Here is a 23,855-nt window from a genome sequence, read left to right as displayed (position 1 = left end):
ATGTGACATTACAAAATGCGTAATGATGGATGCAGCTAACCGTGTGCTTTTAAAATAGTCACATGTAATGTATGATAACGAAAAGGGTTGTAAACATTACACGACATTCTGTGCATAATGGTTAAATGTGATTATAATCAGTTAACAGTTAATTAAGCTCTGTATATTGTTTGGATAGACTATTGACGGGAACAAATCTGATCCACAGCGGCCCATATATTTGGTATATACACCACCACCTGTTTCGATTTCCTTTAGTTTCCTGTACCAAAATAGTTTTATGTGTGCTTAATCATCTTTCATTCAATTGAGCATGGATGTCACTTTTTTTAATTGTAACGGGTTATGAAAAAAAAACATTTTGTTTGCAAATTTTTTTGAGAATCCGCTACGCAGATTCACACAGTTTGCAACTAATTTTGTTTTCATACCCCGAAAAATTAAAAAAAAAATAGTGATATCCGTGCTTAATTGAATGAAAGATGATTTCGCACACATAAAACTATTTTGGTACAATCAAAAAGAACAATTGATTCTATCCATATGGTGTGTTATGAAAATCATTCTCTTTTTACAGAAACCCAACATGATTGACGATATACCTACTCTTTTCATCGGATCCTGATTCTTCGATTCCTTTCCTATTACGTGTATGGTTATAAATATCCGATGATTTTAAATACACGTGTACTTTTATTCTGACGTATATTGAAAAGCTAAAGCTCCATGACGTGTAAAGTAAGTAACTCTTGTTACAGCAGAACAATAGATAAAGTTTATCAATCGCCGGCGGAGAAACACAGGTATCATAGTATAATATCTATCAGTACGGGTTATACCCGGCTTCATACAGATTCTAAATTCCAAATGTCCATTGAGATACACTGTATACGGTTACTTAATTATTTATTACACTTCATAATTCCCATAAGTTTAATTATTTTGTAATAGTATATATTTCATTATTTAAGACAAAAAATGAAATAATACATGTTTTCAGTTTCTGTAAACGTATGTCAACTTGTCTACGATCGATATAGGTAGATCATGATCACCCGCGGAGTAAATATATACACCTCACACATATGTGTGTAGTGGTGTGTATATCTGGCTATTTATAGAACGAAAAGAGTTCTCCGAAAATCGTCTGCACATTGATTTAAAGATAATGAAATCGGGTTGACCTAAACAGGACAAATTTCAACAAGGATGTTATTATTCATAGTAGGAGACATGCTGCTATAATTACACAAATCTAATCATGGCAGAACGGTAAGTTTAGCTTGTTAATTAATCTTATGAGTATTAGTTAGATATCTTGTTGTCTGTGCCATGTATAAGTATAGAGTCTTAAATGCGTTCTAAATGAAAACACTTGTTTATAAAACATCCATTAATATAATAAAAAAAAATGCGAGGAAGGACCATTTGGAATTTTACATTACTTCCTTGTTCCATATAGGCTGTGATTATCATGATTAAGATGCTTTAGGAAAATATTTTAACATCGGAATGTTGATAATCATTTAACGGTGTTTTGTTATACTGGTAATATCCATTAATAAAATATTAAAGAAACATATCTATTATTTAAAATGACTGAAAAAAGCTACTTTCGATTTAGGTAGTCATTTCATATATTCATCGTAAACCACATTTGCGTGTACAAAGGGAAATCACCCAATGTTTTTACATGTTTAACATTTCATTAATTTATGTCCCCAGTGGTACGCTCTTAGGAAATATTACACCTTCGGGTAAATAAACATTCATATCACACTTCCAATGGTGCCATAAATGCATAATACTAATCAATTTTCATAACATGATGACATTATGAAGGTTTGAATGATACATTGACCTATAAAATACAATTTAGTTAAAATACAGATTCACCATTAACTATACACCACATAGTATTTAATGGTGAAATGTATATTAATCAGATTATAAAATAATGATACGCTTGACATGCATGTCGTCTGAATCTCATCGTAGGGATCCGAATTTAGACTATGACAACATCAGACCAACACAAGCCAAAACACAAGCCTGTCCAGGCAGAAGCGACAAAGCGGCAGTACACCCCGGATACGTTACACGTGTTTGTAACACAACGGAAGCTGGAGAAGAATCAGAGTCAAATTTATATGGAAAGCTTCCTCATCATATGAAGTAAGATAGAACAATTGGAATGAATGGCATAGGATATCGTAAAGTGTTGCAAATTAGCTTATTTCATATTAATAACCCTATATCCTTGGTTAAAAAGGAAAATGTCAATATACAATTTACACCAGTAACGTTATTTTTGCAACGAAAACGTCAAAATGCAAATATGACAAATATATACAAAGAGGACAAAGAATTAATCGTCGGGGTCATAAATGTTCTAAAACATACACTGGCATTTCTATGCACAGATGGTAGGTGGTTTATGCGACTTAAAAAATGAATATTTCATTACAAAATGAGGATTCGAAAGAATGGCCAAGACACATTCCAAAGAATGGCAAAGACACATTCCAAAGAATTGTCAAGACACATGACATTATCATAAAAAATGAACATCTGGAAGTACATGTACGGCTAAGACATATGTCATTAATCATTCAATGTTCAGGACATGCTCATTAAATGATAGGGGCATGTGTCCTTGGCCTTACATTATTTTTTTTTAAATTAATTCTTTATTTCTGAGTGACAGGAACTCGCCTATCACTTGTTTCTATGCGTTAGATGATGGGGCTACTCTCGCTGACATTGTAATATGACATGTGCAATGATGTATATTTGTACATAAACGTCATTAACTTGTTTCCCAGATTCCCACAGAACAGAGGCGCCCCAAGGCAGGAGTCTGAGATAAAATCCATTTTTATTATGACAACTAACGACAACGCTTCTGCGAATGTTCCAGAGTAAGTAACTATTAACGATAAATAGGTTTTGTCGCAATATAATACCCCAATCGAAATGAATGTCTCTTTATTTGTCAAACGTTTGTCGCAAAATAATAGCCGAAACGAAATTAATGTCTGTTATTTGTAAATTATGTCGCAATATAATACCTCAATCGAAATTAATGTCTGTTTATTTGTCAAACGTTTGTCGCAATATAATACCCCAATCGAAATTAATGTCTGTTATTTGTCAAACGTTTGCCGCAATATGATACCCCAATCGAAACGAATGTCTGTTTATTTGTCAAGCGATAAATACGTTTATTTATCTTATATTTTAATCCAAATGAATATTTATTTATTTGATACTATGTTTGTTTATGTAATGCACTAATAGAAATACATATTTGATATATGTAACTTATGCCAGGTCCCAAAAATGAAATCAAACTGAAAATAAGATTTCAGAATAATAAAAATGATCAAAGTCGCCAACCGGGTAGTGCAGGTAGTTAATCCTAATACCTTATCTAAAAGTGCATTGCGGATTTATTCGCACAATTCTTTTACCACATAGTATATACTTATATACTTGAACTCGGGGAAATTAGTTCATAGCTTTAGTCATTCCCATGAATTCCGGATTATAGACACTACTTGACGAATATAACTTTTAAATAGTGGAAATCACTGGAAAAACTAATTATCATGCATACATATTCTATGTGTAACTATGCTGTACAACAATATTGTTGATGTTAAATTAGCTTAAAACGAAATGAAATAGTATAAGTATTATTTTTTTCGATTCTGCTGATTCTGAAATAGTTTTTCGAATCTGTGTTATCAAAACGTCTCTTCGGTATATACCTAATGCTCATTTGCATATCATGACTCTTATTTCATCTACGTTGTAAATATCGCTGTCATGTAGAGTCCTGAGAAACCTTTGTGGATACCTTCACGGATTGGAGACGTTTCGACAGCGATTTGAAAATAAGGACACAGCAAGGTACTAAATCTCAATCTAGACACGAATGGCTTTAGATTCATAACAAAGAATAAAGCGTTAAGCTTGTTTCCCGATTCCATATTTTCATTTATTTGTACATGTGGGCACCATGTAGAATAATAAATTATATATATAAAGAATGTATATTCTTTCGTTTTCTACTTTATACCTCTAATTATTGTTATTGTTGTATGCTTTAATTCTGATTTGTATGTTATTGAGTAGATGCGTCGAATTAATACTGCTATTTCTGTTATCATTTCAGCAACATCAATACCGACGTATACAGAGAAATAGCTGATGATTATGCAGATGATGCCAGCTTTATAGTCCTGGGATTTATTTCCGATGGATATAAACAGAGATTGGAATCAGTAATGGTCTATAAGGAGCAGCATAGCTGGTATAGGTACTGATTTTTATATTGATTCTGGGCAGCCTTTTTAAGACACAATATTCAAAAGAGTTGAAGTTTAATGGAACTAGCATATTATTCCCAAATAACCGACACAGCATCCCGGGAAATTTCCTTCCGTATTTTGTAATGGATAATTTCCGAAAACCTGTCCATTATTAGAGAGAATGGATAGTACCGAGCCCGCAGGGCGAGGTACAAGTTTTCCCTACAATTCAAACATAACTGTTTTTCCTAAAAAAAATCGACCATACGCATGTTATAGATATGATAAAATAAATCCATATCTGATTGCTATCATAGCATTGCACTGGTATAATGTGAAACCTGTCTAATCCGACACCACGTGGGAGCAACTTGTTTGGTCAGATTATTCAGGGTGTAGGAAAGTCAGATACTATTGTATACTATTGTTGCTATTGTTGAATACGGAACAGTTACAATTAGGATGTAGGGAAAGCAGGTGTCAGATTAGACAGGTTTCGCTCTTAAGTATATTTATGTTTAACCATAATAATCAGATTATATGCTATAAGGATTGTGAGATATCTGAGCTAAAAAGACTGCGTATTATCCCAACTCGGTCAAGAATCTAGAATTCCTATTCCTCGTCAATTACAAGTATTAAAAATATGTAACAATTATTAATGCAAGACTCTAATTATGTTTTCAGAACAGTAACAGCTAGGAAAGGGAAGTAATAATTTCAATGTAGGAGTGAACATAAATGTAAAATTTTGGACAGTCAAATAAACATGTTTGGTTTTTCTTTACAGCAGCGGTTTTTTCCTTGTTCAAAATAGACTGTCTCATTATTTTGGGGAAAATAATGGCACCAGTGGTCCTGAGAATAATGGACAGTGAGTTACATAATGGACTCCCGAGTTGTCCATTATGTAATATAATGGTCATATACAACAAGGAAATTTTACTAGCTGGGTTTTAATCTTTGATACTTATATAACAATTACACATAATGTAAGAAAAATGTATGTGTGGTGTAAATGAACTATGGATGGAGAGTGAATCACTCTACAACGCGGAGTATCATTTCAAATAGTCCTAAAACACTGGTTACCATCATTGGACATGTCGAGTATTTACCTTTATAAATCACCCTACGCGGCCCGTTTTAACAAATATCTTCCTCAATCAGATCTTGTAAACTGACTTTTGTTATAATCCTAATCTCCTATCCTAATTGCTCAAATTGCAATGTTCTTCTTATTGTGTTTATCAAATGACAACCATTGATAATATAGATTCTGACAATGTTTAAAAGAAATTCTTTCTTTTCTATATTGTTGACATTGTCTGTGCTAAAAGTTAAATCTATATATCCGTCTATCACATTGCATGGTTTCTTATCTTTTTTAATTAATTAAAATGCATTTTTCATAAAACTTCACTTGTTAAAAGTAAACATCAATTTGCGATCACGTCAAAAGAGACACCCTACTTGTCAATGCAATATCGATCATTACAATGGAATATTGTGAATTAAGCATCCGCAAGTAAACTTAGATTTGTCTTACTAGCAATGAAACTACAGCTAAGTCATACGTGTTGAGTTATTTTACAATTATTTACGAGATACGAGATCAAAATAATTCCGTACGATGCCTATTTACTTAAACCCATTCCCATTCCATTTTAGTAACTATCTTGCAATTACCAATGGTTACATTTTTCCAATCTGAAAAAAAAATCTGAAAAGCAGATATAGGAGTTGTTTCATGCTTGCAAATTATTGCGTAACAAAACACGTCGAAGTAATATTTAAGAGTTTTAGTTGTTACGAAGCAGATTAATTTTATAAATCATGATTTATTTTATAGTATCTACGAGCAATTTATTTGGCAGTGCTGCAATGAGGAGAAAATTATAGCTAAGATCATACAACTACTACGAGAGGACCCACAAAGAGACGTCACTATCTTCTGTCGAGACAACTTGAAAATGTAAGTAAAATTTCTAGTTTGCGCAAGTATTTACGCAAAAATCAGCGAATGAGAAATAAAACTTATGATAAGATAACATAGAAGAAAAGAACAAATAAAAAAATTGTAAGAAGCATTTGAAATTATTAAAACTGCAAATGTTAACACTAGAAAGACAAGGACAAATGGGAAAAACACTTTAAAAATTATGATGAAGATTGGATTTATATACTCTTCTTTATAGAGTAACAAAAAACTTTAAACTTCAGCGGCTAACGGCTACAATTCAGAATCACCCCCTCACATTTTAACAACCCATTCTTTACTTTTTAAATTAGAATTAGTAAATCTCCCCTTTTTGTAATGTTTTAATTCTCATAGAGAAACGATTGTGCATTTATTTTGGGAATGTGATGAGGTACAATTTTTTCTCGAAACTCTAGATGAGTGTTGCTTACACTTCATAATCTTTTTTACAATAAATAAACATACTTGTTATTTGGTAAGCTAGATAATAACAACAGTCTAGCATTTTCTGTTGACAACCAAATAATTTTACTTATAAAGCAGTACATTTAAAGGTGCAGATATTTACATAAATCTTTAACTATTCAATCTGTTCTGTACTCTATTGTAGAGCACTATAAAATATAAAAAATAATCACCAATAAAGAAAGGCCAGTGTATTAAATATTAGTTTTTAAATGCGTGGAAGAGGTGGGAAAAGCTAATACAATTACGTGTATTTGGTTAAGATATGTTTATTTATTGTATTCCGTTGTTGTGATAATTATTTTTCCTCCGTCATACGTATACTTATATAGTCCTTTTGTCTTTTATTTACATTTTTACATCTATGATTTCAAATGCTCACTGCCAACGCGTTCTTTAGCATACAAAATATTTAAAGTTTGCCATTTCCTCCATCTTCTTTTCTTTTCTCTCTATCTATCCTTTTCTTCATATTATATGTATTTGTAATTAAAACTGTTTCAACAGGAATTTCAAAGCTTTTCATCATCTCTTAACTCTATCCTTCTTCTACATTTTCTCTCCTACTTATATCATTGTGAGTGTAATTGTCTGTGAGTGCATGTGTATTATAATTGTAAGATTGACTGTATATGTTTTAGACCATGGATTTCAAACTTTATGAATAAGAGTGTATGTAAACCGTCTTGCCATTATTTTGTACATGTAAGTGTGTAAGTATATGGTTTGTAAAGGGTTTTGGGTGATACAACTAAAAACATGTATACATAAGAAAAACAAATTATGATGTATGTGTCAGCGAATGTTAGAAACTGTGTGATTTGCTTGTATTTATTAATAAATGAGTTTATTAAAAAGAAATGCAAAAAAAATGCTAATATGTTAAGATCTTTTTTCAGGCATTTCAGAAAAATGATATCACGATGGAAATTTCTATTTGCAACCGAAAAAATGATCTGGAAAGAATGCGGAGACCTGGAAAGGTGAAAATTGACATTTTCATTTTTAATTCAAAAAAGACTGAAGACGAGAAAACAAGGCAATATATATAGCATTTGATGGGTTTTCATTGCTTCAGAAATGATATAAACGGACTTAGTGATATGTAAAATAAACTGTAGTACTAGCGATTTGTTTTGTTGAGTATCATGGAAATGCAATTGTTTTATTTGCAGTTTTCACAACCCATGTTTGAAAGGTTATTCTATCATCGAACAGCTGTTTGGAAGTGAAGACGAAGTCAAACGAATAAAAGTATCTTCTGATGTCTCCGTACCAGAGAGATGGATATATACTGAACACAAAACTTCAAAGTGGATCAGACAGTAAGATGTTTTATACTTACTATACATACATTACTAATACTCATTTTTTTAATTTAAAAATGCTGTATGACCTTTTCTTATGGTCATTTCCCGATTCAGCAGATAAAGATAAATCATAAATAAAAAAAGTTTGTTATGAACATTTCAATCTCCTTGCACCATCGTCCTGGTCATATGAGATCTGGCGCATTATGTATTGTAGTATAAAGTGACATTGCTTTATATCGCATTGATAACGAATGGTTCGCAAATTAGCCATACTGCCAGTTCTATTTGTATAGCCTGTATAAATTTTCGTTAAATTACAACGATGTTTTCATTGTGAAGTATGACATTATAAAAAAGGTATGTCTTAAAACATTGCATGTTAAAATTATGTTTATTAACATATTACATCACATATCCAAAATAATTAACTAACAATCGAGGCTAACACATCAAATGTTATTTTCAGGACGTTATCTGAGGTTCAAACCAGCTGTATTCAAATGACTGCCACTATCCAGGGTACCATATTAAATATGGACGAAATTAGAAAAGAGTAAGTGCATTTCATTTTATTTTGCAGGTACAATGTAGAATATAATGCTTGTAGTTTTTATGACTTTCGTTTCTGATATTTCTTTCATTCATCTTTTCGTCTGTTCATGAAAAACTCCTTTCTCAAGATAATCATTTTACAAACTGAAGATTATATTGGTCCTTTGATTTGCAAATGTTATTCGAGATCAACTGAAACAAATAGGCCATGAATATTATGTAAACATCTTTGGTTCCTGTGTATATTTGTTTAAAGATCTAATGTTTTTTCCCTCCTAAAGACATAACTTAGACATTAAGCACTTGTTGACCAAGTAGTCGGTCAATATTAGTTATATGGTCAGTTACTGTGGTGACCCACTAACACTTTATAGGGTTTCAGTAAGTTTTGTTATGGTGCAATAAGGTAGCTGTCGCCCTCGCTTCAAAAGTACAACACGTTCTCTTCAACAAAATATACCATTTCATTACCGTTAAAATATGTAATGCTTGTTCATGATTTGTGTAAAATTCACTTAAATCGTTTTGATATTTCAAACTAAATGAAATGTTTTTTTTCTTAAAATACGATTTGCTTCCCCTCCGCCAGTTTGAAAGTGGATGACGCGGTGAAAGCTTAACGTAACAATTCAAGCGTTTTCTCAACTGTGATTATAAACAAATGGAGGGATTCGTACCTACAGATCAATCCTAAATTTACAATCAACTTAACTGCATAACGTATTAGTGATTATTTCACTTGAGATGATCAAGGAGATTGCACTTTAAATGTTGAATGGATGTTTCCATGAATGCAATTATTTTAGCTTTTAATAAAAGTATTACACAGAATAAATTCATAAAACGCACTTTGAGTTGCTTATAAATATCGACAAAATATGTGACAATGGATGTATGTTTCAGTTAAACATACGTACCGTGTCAAGATCATCGTATGCCTTATGATGTTTAAATAATAGGTACTCCCACCATTTGTTGATTTCAATGTGTACATATCCAGTGTCATTTAATGTCATCTGAAAGAGTTGAGAATACTATGTTATTGATTTTTACATCTTTTGAATACATTCTAAATTGTTTAAGTCATTGTGTTTGCAACCACACGGTCATTACTGACAACGGGCAAACCATCTGACAAACTCCCTTTATGCTGAGCGCTAAGCAGAAGCAGAAACTACCACTTTTACGGATTATGATGCCCTCGGGCATATGTAGGTATTCATAGGTGAAAGATAAACAAACATTGCAAAAAACACAATTTAATGTAAACGAAAGTATCCCTGTTACATTAATTTTGTACAAGGTGTAGTATTCTATATGTACAGCATCGATATGTGAGAACTCATTTTGTTCATAAATTACTGCAAAATATAAAGATTTCTTTCTATAGCAGTCTTACATTCTGTATGAATGCAATACCTAGTATGTACTAGTCAGGATCGAGTAGATAATCCATAGGGAAAGTGTTTTCAAAACACTCTTTTACTTAATGATATATCTGTAAATATATTGTCCAGAAACTTCATCACACTGCACACCAGATGCATAGGACTTGGTGCAATCGTTCACAAACTCACAGGAATCCAAAACAAAGTTGTCAGGTAACACATAAATATGTCCAATGAAGTCATAAAATATTGGGGTTCGTTTAACTCAGTTATGTTTTGTAAAAAACGAAGATGTTTTATCATATTTCGATAAATGTGGTGTATTAGTACTAAGCTTATTTCGTTGTACACAATTTTGGTAGTGGATATATTGAAGGTATCAAATAGAAAAAAAAGAACTTTATTCAACGTTTTATTCTTCGGCTGTAGCAACAATTTTCAGTGATTTCTTAATAAAGCATTAGTTCACAATAGTGAAATAAAGTTAAGGAACGCCACGTGTCACAAAACATTTAATTATATACCCATTCTCTAAATTAGCTTCTAATAATAACTTCATAACTTATCATTACAACGAATTACTGTTCTATACCTTTGTTTACCTCTCAATTTTAGTGAAAATCAAACTCTCGGACCAGAATGTACAGAAGAGGAGACGTGGTTCAATGAATCAAACTATGCCTATATTGATTTTTATCTCAAAGAGGATGACAGAAAAGGAATACGAGAAACAGCTGCACACGAATGGGATAAAAGCGACAAGGAAACACGAGTTCGGTAGGCTACATATCTTATTTAGTCAATCGAGATCAACATGCATGATTTAATTTTGTCGATATAATACAAAAACTTTATTCCAATGAATCATAAATAAAACAAAAATGTGATTCATTACAGTAACCTCCAAATGGTCAATGCGACTTTCATGATTTTGAGATTAACTCAGATTTTTGTTAACTGTTTTACTATGAAATCATAAAATTTCGTGAAGATTAACTTTCGTGGTGTTCGTTTCTTGGCCTGAAGCGACGAAAATACGTCACAACAGCACGAACTTGGACAGTTAAAATATAAGAAATCTTTTCAAATCAATTATAATCATATATCTATAATTTTGATATAATTGTTGTTTGTCCATGACCATACCTTAACTGAGAGTGACTAAACATATAAATACCTTGTATATGCCATTACACCAAATGAAATTACAAAAGTGTATCCCACGAAAATCGATCCCAACGAAAATAAATAGTTAGACTAGGGTATATGACAACAGAACACGCATGTGACCAAATTAGTTATCACAACTATAACCTAAGTATACATACTAGCATCAGATCATTTATTTCTGTAAGTTGTTCATTTCATCCTTCCTCTTCCTTAGAGAGTCAGAAAAGGTTTTTAGACAGTCCGGCAACAAGCAAAAGAAATATGGCGAACTGGTAAAAGCTTTACGTGTTGAGAGAGAATCGAAACGACAGTAAGTTTTGAACATATCTAGAAATATTTATGTACATACAACGAACATTTCAAGTAAAAAAACTTATATGTTTATGATATCTAACTAACAATCTTGTTCTGTAAAGCCATTTGGAGGTAAGGCTAGCCATAATAGTGGTAGTTGGATGGCTTTTAGGTATTGCCCGGCTGCCAAATTCCTGGGGTTTTCAAAGCTCAAAACACATGTATATATGATGTTATTGATAAAGCAACACAGTAATTCCTATAACACATGATATAACCATATGCTGTTTATATTTATATTTGCATTTTCAAACATTCTCAGTAACATCAAAACGCATGTGTCGGAGTTAGAAGAACGAATCGACGAGATACAGAGGTAAGGCTTTGTTTAGGTCTCAAGAAGCATATTTTGTCTTGTTTTCTGAACGAAATGTATCGCTTTCAAGAAGCAATGAATTGTGTGATATCACTAAGCAAATATTGCGAAATCTTGTATATGAAAAACTAATTATACCTGTTATGGATTGATATTGACTACTAGAATTGTATGTCATTCATAAAAACGTTAAATAATGTGGTGCCAACATAACGTACTGCTTAAGACAATGTACGCACAGTGAGTAAACTGGGTAGAAAAGGATTCTAAAGGGCGATTTCTGGAAATTGCATGCGGTTGTTAATTTGAATTTCTTTCACAGCCCTAGAAAGCCACCCCGTTGGCTCTGAATTAAAACAAAGCAAAATAATAAATAATAACCATACAACCAACATCGGTGTACTGTCTCATGTTTGAGTACATTTACGTTTATGCCCAGTGATTGATACAATCCGCAGTCTCCATACCGCACTTGTGTAAAATCAAATTTTACGAAATATATATCCTTGCCCTAGTGTCAAGAGCTATCTCATACAAATTCTTTAGCATTTCTAAAATTCCTTTTGAAAAGCTGTATATCAAATTCTGCTTTAGACGTAAATAACATTATTAATTTTTTCAAGAGACTTGAAACATGTAACCGTGAAGTAGAGGAATGAATCATATGCTGTAAACGTGGAAAATTGCGCTAATTACACGAAGGTCGCTTGATAGCGAAAGTTTCTCTCGTGCGTAATATTTTGTATGTGTATGAACTGTTGTTAAAAGTATTAAGGAATATTTATCTTGAAAATAACAAATCGCAAAATTAAGTATTTACGAAGATATCCAAGTTTACAGTATGAAAACACAATAAAACTGATTTAATTGATTTGATATTGCATCTTTAAAGACAAAACAAAACACATTTTTAATTAATCTGACTCTCTCGAACCATATGTCGTTAATTCATCCGTCATGACTTTGTCATGAAATGCAGGGACTCATTGTATCTGCATATCGAATCAAGGGACTCATATATGGTAAAAGTATTCTTTGTTTTTCATATCAAGGTGGGTTCATACTTATGTTTGTGCATTTTCAAAGCATAAACTTACGAACGTAATGGCTATTTACAAAGGTCATATCTTGTAATATTAATAGTCTTTTCCCTTTCTAATCAAACAAACAACATCTACAATGATTACTGAGAACATCCTTTATTTTTTCCAGGAGTAATGGTGCAGAACATGTTTTGGAGTTAGAAAAACGGATTAATGATTTACAAAGGTAGTTTGCTGCTACTTTATTTAAAGCAGTTTATGTAGTATATAAATACAAATATCAATAAAATAAATGCCGATGTTTATATTCCGTCTTTGCATATTACAGAGTTAGCTTCCTTGTTGGTATGTATCGAGCGCATTTCACGTCGTTTTTCCCGAAAAATATGACGTTAAGCTCAAAACCACATGACATCACGATCAATACTTACCCGGAATAATCAAAAGACGGAATAATCAAGCCCTTTGTGTGTCTACTAAAATAAAGAAGGGCTATATTTGTCATTCAAACAATACATTGACCTTTACTGATCACGTGTACCGCTGCATAGTTTACAAAATGTGTCGTCTTGATGTGATGAGGAGTGTCAAATCCTGATTTTTTTTCCATTTGCAATACGTATCCATTACCAAATCGAAATCTAGAAAAAAATATTACATCATTGTCTTGTTTATAATAATTACTAAATGCTATTTATTCCATGCCTAACATATATATGTCTCTATATATAGCAAACTTAAACAGTTCGAAGAAAAGGAGAAAGAGTACGTTGAAAAGATTGTCCAAACACAAATGTAAGTAAATATCTTCAAGAGGTCATTACGGCCACCGTTTGTATTATATAAAATATTTCGTGGATGCTGATTAAATGAATAACCACGATTTGCATACGACGTCCGTCGTCATGATACGTCGATTTACTCAATACAACGAAATACATACATTTGTAGTAACACTTATTGACCATATTCTAGAATAGCCACACACCACTTTCATATTAATCATTATATATTTTAATGTTTCGCCAATTGAATTCAACTTTCAACTGTTATAAAGTCATTCAAATTTATAACCGTTAATACACCATCACTTCCTAAACAAAATAAGATATAAAACAAAACAAAAAAATAACCTGAAATTATCGCTGTCTCCATAGTTGACTATCACAGCGCCATGTGACAAACCCTGTCCTACAGGCTCCTTAGCTTAAGATTTTTCCTTAACTATTGTAATGATTTTCCAAGGGGAAATTTAAATTAAGGAATTCCTTAGGAAGGCCCAGGTAGGACGTAAGAATTGCACCTGCTGCACTTTTTGCATGATCGTAAAAGGCGATTAAGATTAGGATATTTTCATTTCCAACGTCTCACTAAACACCACCTAAAGTTTGATCTTTGGTTCAGCACTCCTTTGATGAAGGCTCTAGTTATCTCCCCTGGTCGAGACTCACAATAATTTTATACAAGAAGACGCAACACGGAACATACCGCCGTCTCCTCGCACTTTACACACGCAAGACACCAATTCCACGGGAGGTCGTCCCTGCTGTAGGAAGCAAATATAATAACTGAAACCAAACCAAGCGACAAGACAGCGAATTTAACCTTTATTTTAAGTATTGATTTAATTAAGATGATTTTGCACTTATATCGTGCTGTTACCTCACTGTACGCCGTTGATGTAGATGTTTTTATTTTATTGACAAAAGTCAATTTGATTTTATGGAGCAGACATTACCTATATATACATTCTCCCTACAAAATAACACAGTGGTACAAGTTACAGACATTCATAAGCAGTAAAACACAAAACAAAACTAGTCATCGAATTTCAAATGAAGGGAGATATTTCCATTATGATTATAACTTTAATTAAAAATCTAAATAGAGTAGTAGACAACGATATTATAGCTGTTTTTATAAGAAATAACTGTTTTTATAAGATATATAAATTATGAACATATTTACATTAATAAAATGATAGTATTTCTATTGGTATGATGACTATAGTACAGTGGACCCGCGATAATCCGGACTCCGATACTCCGGTATACTCACAATCCGGACGGAATTATCAGAATTGATTTGATTATTGGCTAAGTAAATGGAATCTAACACAATCGCAATTCGGACGGTTAGGCTTATGACACGAGTGTACGGATTATTGAGGGTCCACTGTATATTGCAACAAGACATGTTGTAGGGAAAAAGCGGATTTGGGGGAACAACTGAGGCAAAGCCATGCAACTATTGAGGATGGACTACTGGAAAAGGAAAGGTCAAGATGGAGTGAATATCTTGATAGCATGAGAGTTGAACATCAAGGAGAAATTAACCTTCTGAGGCAACAATTAGCAACTGCTAGGAAAGGAATGAAAGATTTACAGAATGACAAGGAGAATCTGCTTACCAGGTAGGAACTGTTTATTGCAAATGTAGTACACTGGATCACTATCAATCCAATAATTCTATTGACTCATTTGTCATTTTTGTTCCAAAAATAGATTAAGCAAAATAGCTGGAACAAAACTTGTTCACGGAAATCCTGCTATCACAGACCTGAGTGATCCCAACCGACCGACAAAGTTATCAGAGAAGCACTCGGAGTTGTACGACAACGAATGGACAGACGCTTTAGAGGAACTCGTAGCTGAAAAAAGTTTGAAATGCGCAGATGACATCTTCGTAAAAACGCTTCTCGCTATTCTTTTAGTAAGTTACAATCAAATGAACTATATTTTTCGATGCAGTGTATTCAACAAAACACTATTTTGTTTAATCAAAAACCTATTAGTACATTTCATTTTGCTTAAAGTAATTTCTGTTTTGATGAATTTTATCACTTTTGCGAAATGTTGGGATATTCATGAATTTATCTTTCCAATTCATCAATTCCTTAATTTGAATTTTTTAAATAAACAATTAAGTGCCGATTTTTATTATTTAGTATTGCATAAGCCAGCATTGTTTTCAGGCTGAAAATTTTCTTACCCTAAGTCTGGTAAGTTAATTTGATGGTACATATTGTATAAAGTGCTCAAAACAAAGCCATTCAAACCTATGTAAATTCAGAGTAATTTATCATTTATAGGAGGCATTCAAGTTTTGCTGCGACACGAAATCAAGGTACGTTGACATCAGCACAACAGCACTGACATCCCTACCTGGATCGGATTTTAGTTGTTCAAAGCAAAAACAGGTAAGCATACAAATAATGTTAATAAATATATTGACATGTCAGTTTTATATGTCACTTACTTTGTTATTTCATACATTTCGAATATCTGCTGACCTTATGTGTGTGCTAGTTTTGTTTACATTTTTTTTAGACATTATTGATGATAATAAAGATGGCAATCTGAAAGGCGACCAGATCTGTTTTTAGATACGCCGTTACTATCTATGATAGAAAGTGAAGTGTAATTCCATCACCGTGTTTGTTCAAGTTCTGATACGACATGCTCATAAATTTACTCTACCCTTTCAAACATTTTGACTTTATGGTATCGTTTGTCTGTTGGTAAGCATTGCTTTTCTCACAGAATGTCACAACGGATAGGCCGAAATTGACGGATGAACAAAACCAGCAACTCGACGAAATTAGGAAGACATGCGTTCCGGTATTGTTTCCAGATGTCCAGGCGGTAAGCTTTCTTAGACTATTACTTTGGAAGAAAGATATGAATATTGATTAAGGACTTTGACAAAACTTCATCTCTGTACATTTTGAAGTTTCTATGGCCATCAATGTGTATCGTTGCACATTATATCAAAGTAACTAAAAGGAAAATTATCGAAAAAAAACCAAGTAAAAGTAAGTGTTCAATGATTCTTTAAATATCTCTATGACGTTTTCCATTCAACCCACGTAAGGATATTGACTTCATATTGCAACAGCATATTTAAGGTAATGATGAGTTTGATTATGAAATGAAAAGCAGGCACCGATTATGGTAATAAGGAGATGGTGACGATAATGATTCTGATGATGATGTTTAATTAGTTACTTAAGGAAACAAATAACTAATATATTTTATCTATGATGTGCTTTATTTTTGAAGAGATTTCTTGCATGGATGGAAGAAAAGTTTGAAAAACTTTTTGAACGAGCTGGTGGGGAGATAATTGGTAGCAACAAATCACCTAATTGCATCGGAAAACAAACAAATACATCTGGGCAGCAGATTGCTCCAAGCAACGACAATCAGCCAAAGGATTTCAGAGAAGATCTTGCAATGGGAACTGAGAGCAGTAGTGAAAGCGGCGAACAACCACCGCAATCCACGGAAGAACTAGCAACTGGACGTACGGACAACGGAAAAAAGGTTGAAAAACCGCCAAATCCCACCGACAACGTAGTAACTGGAACGGAAAACAATGAATTAAACAACGACCAACCGTACAAATTCAGAGAAAACCAAGAAGCTAAAATTGAAAACAGCAGAACCAGCGACAATCATTTTGCCTTAAACGAAAGGATGACGTCTACTCGGTCGGATCGCCAGGAAGTGTCTAGTTCGCAGAGTGAAACATGCAGACAATTAGGTATGGATCCCTGTAACGCCTTGCCAGCCGATGCCAATTTACAGAAGGATACCAATAAAATGTCTGAATCATCTGGAAGAATAACCCAAGTATCATTTTCTTCACTCGACAAAACTTCAAAATTTGCCAAAAGTTGTGTCAAGCAATGTTGGTTTATGAGAATACAAGCCCCGCCATTGCACATTGATACCGAGCTTGAAGTTGGTACAGATATAAACACTGATTTTTACAAAAACTACACAGAAAAAGGGAAGCGCGTTGGGTTCTTAGTGTGGCCAGCGTTGTTTCTTCACAAAGGTGGTCCATTGTTGTGCAAAGGTATTGTACAACCTTTGCCGGAAAAGAAATAATCCGTCCTTGTCATGATGACAAATGTTTATAAGAACATGTACAAAATGAATATATTCACCAGCGGCTCTTCAGATTGATATAAAATCTATTTTAGATATCACTTTGTGTGGTACAGTCCCACATTATTTAACTAAGAGCTGATCATTTAGTGGTCATATGGTCAGGACTGGAAATGGTTTAAAATAATTATGTATTATGTAGAAATTGTATATGCCATACATACTACTTGATTTCCTTTATTGACATAATTGATAAAAAGCAGGAAATGAAGACTCTACATAATTTGTGAAAAGCACAATTATTGTTACTTTTTTGTGTTTAAGATGTTTTGAAAGCAGCTTTTGTGTGCCTTATCTACCAGGTTAACAAAAATTGTGGTGTGTTATTTTGATGTCCATTATGCTTATGTTTGCTTTTCACAATAGCATTTCAACATTTATCGCTTAAAACCTAAATAATAATAAATAATATTGTTTTTACCATTAAAATATCGAAATTACTCCACACCACCTGTTACTACCGTTGAACCATATGTGCGAACACCAAAAATTTAATACAATTACAATAAGTATCGATAGTACATGATCAAAGACAAGTAAGCCGCGGCGTCGAGAATCAAAACGTTTCCTCATTGGATGGCTCGCTTACAAGGTGAGGGCCGAAATATGACTTGAAGGGCACGTGGGTTTGAATTTTACGATTCGGTCTGTAGATAGACGGGGCCTTCGTATGTATACATGTATCAGCGAGGACCGATGATATGTCAACATAAACAATTATAATATTCTAAAATTGATCAAATTATCGTTCGTGTTATTTTCTTTATTAATTAGTACCCGGCTTAGTTTTCATTATCGACAATATGAATTCGGGAAGGTCAGGAAACTTGTGATCTATACATAAACTCTACCCTGCATGCAGTTCAAGTTTGGAGATACACACAAATGTAATCATCGACTCGTAGAACTAAACGTACTTATAGAAATCTTCATCTTATATATCTGGTATTTTTGGTACATTTTGCCTATCATATAGAAAGGTTATAATTTTGTCACAAGATTCGGCCTTATAACATCTAATTTTAAGGCAACTGTTTGTGACTCAAGGAAAATTTAGACGCGGGGGGGGGGGGGGGGGATAGGCAGCGAACATTTACTTGAAAAAGGGAAACTTTTACATAATGCCAGCATGTTACCATAAATATTATATAAAAAAAATCAAGAATATAATGATTTAAACACAATTAGGTAAAATCCACATGAATCTATGAATGTATATCCCGGGCTATGCTCCTCTTGGAATTTTGATATTTTTATAAGTTTTAGATATTGCCGAGAATTTGTTTTGTGACATATATTTTGTGAATAAAATGAATCTATATGACCATGACAAATATAATTAATTACTGTTAAAAGAAAATAGAACTGTTTTGTTACAAAGAGTTACAAAATTGAATAAAAGATTTATGTTTTAGATAAATGGAATCGAGTTGAATTACACATGAAATATTTTATCACTAAGGTTTATGATCAATATGTTTATTCATAGTTTTGACCTTGCTTATGCATATTCTTAGAGCAGGGGACACTATGAATTTTAATTAGGTAATTGTCAAAAATCTAGACACATGTTTTTGCAAATGTTGCTGGTAATTCTTAGTGACGGGTTTTTGTATAGATGTGTAGGATGATTTTGAAAGGAAAATTATCGCTCTTTCCAGCGGTAGAAGCCATTTTTATGAAGATGTGCTAGAAATGTGTTTTATAGCCGATATATGTAGGCAGGTTAGAAATTTAGCCACAACGTTCAGCTGACGTTTGATCTTCAGCAAATGAGACTTCAAACATTTTTAACTCCGCCTACTTCAAGTTCAGCCAATCATCGCTACCTTAGGGTGAGTGGGACGCGACTATCTTGTTGCGTCACTTCATTCAATACAATGTACACTCGCTACAGTAGTATAATACTTTCGTCGTTCACAGATAGGGTTCAACAGAAGTAAAACTTACAACAACGAACATGTAAGTCATAAATACATATATAAACATGTATATATTTTAGTCAGTTATTCTAAATGCCGTCACAGATATAAATTCTGTGCTAACCATGTGTGTGTTTTTCGAATGTCTGTAAAGTTTTACGATTTATCAAATCTGTCAACTTTCATTAATCGTTACAAGGATAAGTTTAAAGTCTAGTGCCATGTTATTATAATTATCAATATTTTTCATTTTATGAACGATGGCTTGCTTCGCTCTTTAAAGGGTGTAAGAGTTTCGCTATTGTTTTGCTGTATGATTCAATACGTAATTTGTGTTTATTAATTAAAATGAAGTATTAAAAGCAAGAAACAATTATGTATACGAAAATCAGAAAATCCGCCATTTTTGCGTATTTGTCAAGGTTAAGGATTAGATATCATGTGCTTACATGTGTATATGTTTTGTTCATGAGTTGCACAGGTATTTTTGCTGGAAACTGGAAGACTATAGGTTTGTGTCGTGTCCGTTCGACCGACCGGCCATTTCTAAAATACATTGTGTGTCGGTCGACCTGTTAGTGTCATATTATGTTGCGAAACAAAACCAGGTCACAATACATGAAGGACGTAAATTAATATTTTTGAAAATTAACGCAAAACCGCATGAAAATGAACGCTAGTTCTTTTTGCGAACCAAGCATGTTGTGTGTTTTAAAATCTTACCAGTATTTAAATTATATGTGCCGTAACTGGGCGACAATTTTGAGATGTTAATTTTGCTTCAGAAATTTATTGAAAATCAGGAGTGTATATGAATTAAGCTGTAAAACTCATTGAAATGGACAGACAAACATGCATGATGCCTAATAAACATCAGTTGCAACATAGAATGTACGCACTGTATTTTTCATACGTTTTATGCCTTATGTATGTTTAGAGTCCGACATACCTGCAGAAATCACTTTAGAAATATTACAAATACTGAAAAAATGAAATTGTATACTACCAATAAGCTTCAATGTTTGACTGTAAGTACTCATTTCACTGCACTGTAGATATAAATATAATGATTTTTGGAAGTACTTCTAAAATTCATTCAAAATTAAAACCTATGCATTGTAAGTATTGAAATTCTCAAAATGTTGGTAAGTTTTGGTGGTGAATTACATATTAAAAACTTTTCTTGATGCGCACATATTACCTAAATAATCTGAATATATTTAAGGTTTACTCGTCCCTTCATATTATAACCATTTGCTTGAATATTTATATGAAAATAAGAAGTTTATGAATGAAGGAATTATGAATACAAATTATTTTTTACTAATCGTTTACCATATAAAATCATGAAATGTATACGTTGCAATATAATAGCAACACATTCAAGTAGGGCAAAACGACCGAGGTTCGGAAATCCTTCTAAAGATTGTCTCCCTTCTTACCTCTCTCTGTTACTCTATAACAGCTTTAGTCTGTATCGACTTTCGGAACCTATCTGGAAGGATCCGCTTCGCAAATTTCTTGGGTTATGCAAGGTATGGATAGGGAAAATAACTTCCGAAGTTCCCAATGTGTTTGGTCTATGGTTCGGACGCTTTTAACCGTGGTTCGGACACATTAACCGTTGTTCGGACAACCGACTCTTTTATGATATTAAAACATTTTATCACGAAATAATTAGAATTAAACAAACAAGTTTCAAGTTTTTAGATTCTTTATAAAGTCCCTTTGAAGTGACAGAAAAGTATAGGCCTGGAATGGCTCGCAAGGAATGCGACTAAACACTGATTTTTACTGGCATTTTTTGTTTTGTTTTGTTTTCTTAAGCTCTTTCCGTTCCAACGCTTCTATTTTGTCCTTATATGCCTCATGGGACGTCAGGACAAAGAAGGATTTCTTTTCCTCTGTCTTTCTTTTCTTGGGGGGAACAACAACGCTAGGGAAAATGTCGACGTCCTCTTTAGAACTAGCATCGTTTGACAAGGCATCAATTAGCGCGGCATCGTCATCGTCGACTTTCTGTATCTGAAATATCGAGGATCAAATTTCTTCATTTCGAATTCTGTATTTGGTAAGTTATATAGATATTTGCCCTTGTTACATACTTTTTACGAAATGCCATGCGCGTATAATTTCAGTTTTAAACCGTAAATCAAAAAAGAAAATACATATATACACATCTGTAAACGTTCTCCAGAAAAACATGATATTATGTATACAGACATGCATAATTAGCTAGGTAACTGATGTTTTATAATATGTAAAATCAACACACCCGTGATTTGTATAATTTCCATGTCAGATATACTTTGTCACCGGGAATGTCAATCCCTTTGTTGAAGGCAGACAGGTATTCCGACCTTTTCTGCGTGCTAAGCGAACACTCCACAGCAGCGAGCGCAAGGTCAGCTGGACAGGTTTCATTATCTGTAGAACTGGGCACATTATGGACAAGGGTGCCATCATCTGTTAATGTGCAGTTCAAATCCACAAGCGAAAAGGATAGAAGTGGATCATCAGGTAGCGCAAGCAAAGTGGTTACATCTATAAATATAAAAAGCAAATTTCCATATCGATATTGAATATATTTATACATTGACGGTACTGTTTGGTAATGGCCTTCTAAGTCATACATTCATACTATTTAATAGTATTAATTTGCATCACCTTTTTTGTTCTTTGACTACTGGTATATAACAGCAGCAAAACCAGAAACATGTCTTTCGACTTGAGATATCTTTTCTTTAGCTCCAGTCCACTTATAGGTTCGATCTTTACCGGAGACAGACATTAAAATTTACGCCAATCTTGTGATGTATTACGTGGCATTGTACAACCGGAAGTTGAATGTAAACGTATTTTGTAAAAACCATTGTACACAAGTGACCCTCTAATTACCTTTATCTGCTAGGGGTGCTGATTTTAGATCTAGTACACTGTCGGTAGGTGCATGACGATTGTTATCACCTTCCGTTGAAATGTTTATGTGTACCCGGATCCGGGGGGATTGGTAAGCGGCAAATCAAGACTATGTGACGTCGTGATGTCGGTGTCAATGTGGTTGTTATTATATAATAACGATGGTTATACGAATAAAATCGGTCTGTTACCTTTGTCAGGCTAAACAAATATGTTTATTTTTCTCCAGCGTGGCGGACAGTTCCGGTTATTACCGAGTATATGCATACAATGTAGTATAATGCCACTGCATGGTGATGGCGCAATCAGGAACCTTGGTTACGTTCCAAAAACGCTAACATAGTGTGTATTTTCTAGTTGACGTATAGTGCCGAAAGTTCCCGATTGGATGATGTCGATAGTTAGGAACTGTCGCTGAATCGCTGAATCGCTGAAATGACATCTTTGGTAAGCTTCTGGGCTTGTTTGATGTACGTTGATACTTTCTTCAACTGGTATAGTACTATACATGCGCGTACTATTTGTTTAAAACTTCCGGTTGCGTTAAAAGGTGTCTATATTTGACACTTGGTAATCGTTCGTTAATTCCTGTAATGTTGATTTTGTACATATACGGTACATCATGGTGACCCTATTGGGTGTTAAAAATAACCTCTCCATTTAAAATGTTAGTGGTTGTTTAACAGTTCATACTACCACTACACAGTTCAGTTGACTAACTCACTAGTAGAACGATGGTCGAAATTTGGTTGGGTGGTTGACCCACAATTTGTTCAGTCTGAATTTGAAGCAATTAAGCGTTGGTGATGTAACCACTTCCTCTGAAAGCGAGTTCCATATCTTAGTTACTCAATTACTGAAGAAATTTCCAGTTGAGTTTAGCCTAAATCTGTCCTTGGTCGATGATCTATGTTGATCTGGTGCCTCATCCATACATGTAAATGTTAGAAAGGGTGTTAGAAAGGGGCAGAGTTTAGTTCAACAGAAGTGAAGTGAGTAATGTACTAAATGTGTTAAACCGTACTAAACCAGGATCTTATCTACATTTCAATCCTTATCATGTTAGTATGTGCGTTATGCTACATTTCATAGCTTTTTTTATAATATAAGTTAGAATTTCATCGTAATTTGTATGAATATATCATACTAAGATACAAATAA

The 23,855-nt window shown here is 33.4% G+C and overlaps 1 protein-coding gene across 3 annotated transcripts in view; it reads left to right on the top strand.

Moving 5' to 3' along the window:
* The first annotated feature begins 1,073 nt into the window (after nt 1-1,073).
* LOC138328574 (uncharacterized) overlaps nt 1,074-23,855 on the top strand; it is a 95,904-nt gene continuing 73,122 nt past the window's right edge. The window contains exons 1-20 of one of the 3 annotated variants that reach the window (XR_011209225.1): nt 1,076-1,272; nt 1,999-2,175; nt 2,826-2,921; nt 3,838-3,915; nt 4,181-4,324; nt 6,169-6,291; nt 7,662-7,745; nt 7,938-8,087; nt 8,542-8,628; nt 10,145-10,228; nt 10,631-10,792; nt 11,400-11,495; nt 11,802-11,855; nt 13,068-13,124; nt 13,631-13,693; nt 15,102-15,311; nt 15,403-15,610; nt 15,990-16,097; nt 16,441-16,542; nt 16,960-21,225. Coding sequence is in view for 2 of the 3 variants with exons in the window: in XM_069275448.1 (XP_069131549.1) it covers nt 1,262-1,272; nt 1,999-2,175; nt 2,826-2,921; nt 3,838-3,915; nt 4,181-4,324; nt 6,169-6,291; nt 7,662-7,745; nt 7,938-8,087; nt 8,542-8,628; nt 10,145-10,228; nt 10,631-10,792; nt 11,400-11,495; nt 11,802-11,855; nt 13,068-13,124; nt 13,631-13,693; nt 15,102-15,311; nt 15,403-15,610; nt 15,990-16,097; nt 16,441-16,542; nt 16,960-17,793 (2,928 nt within the window). In the remaining variant the exon portion in view is untranslated. Of the gene's footprint in view, nt 1,273-1,998; nt 2,176-2,825; nt 2,922-3,837; nt 3,916-4,180; nt 4,325-6,168; nt 6,292-7,661; nt 7,746-7,937; nt 8,088-8,541; nt 8,629-10,144; nt 10,229-10,630; nt 10,793-11,399; nt 11,496-11,801; nt 11,856-13,067; nt 13,125-13,630; nt 13,694-15,101; nt 15,312-15,402; nt 15,611-15,989; nt 16,098-16,440; nt 16,543-16,959; nt 21,576-23,855 lie in introns of those variants that run through there. The other 2 variants (XM_069275448.1, XM_069275449.1) reach the window with 2 other exon arrangements.

This window comes from Argopecten irradians, chromosome 7, assembly GCF_041381155.1.
Source record: "Argopecten irradians isolate NY chromosome 7, Ai_NY, whole genome shotgun sequence".
Classification (NCBI taxonomy): domain Eukaryota; kingdom Metazoa; phylum Mollusca; class Bivalvia; order Pectinida; family Pectinidae; genus Argopecten; species Argopecten irradians.
Note: the sequence above shows the minus strand (reverse complement) of the source record. Positions and strands in the feature narration are given on the sequence as shown.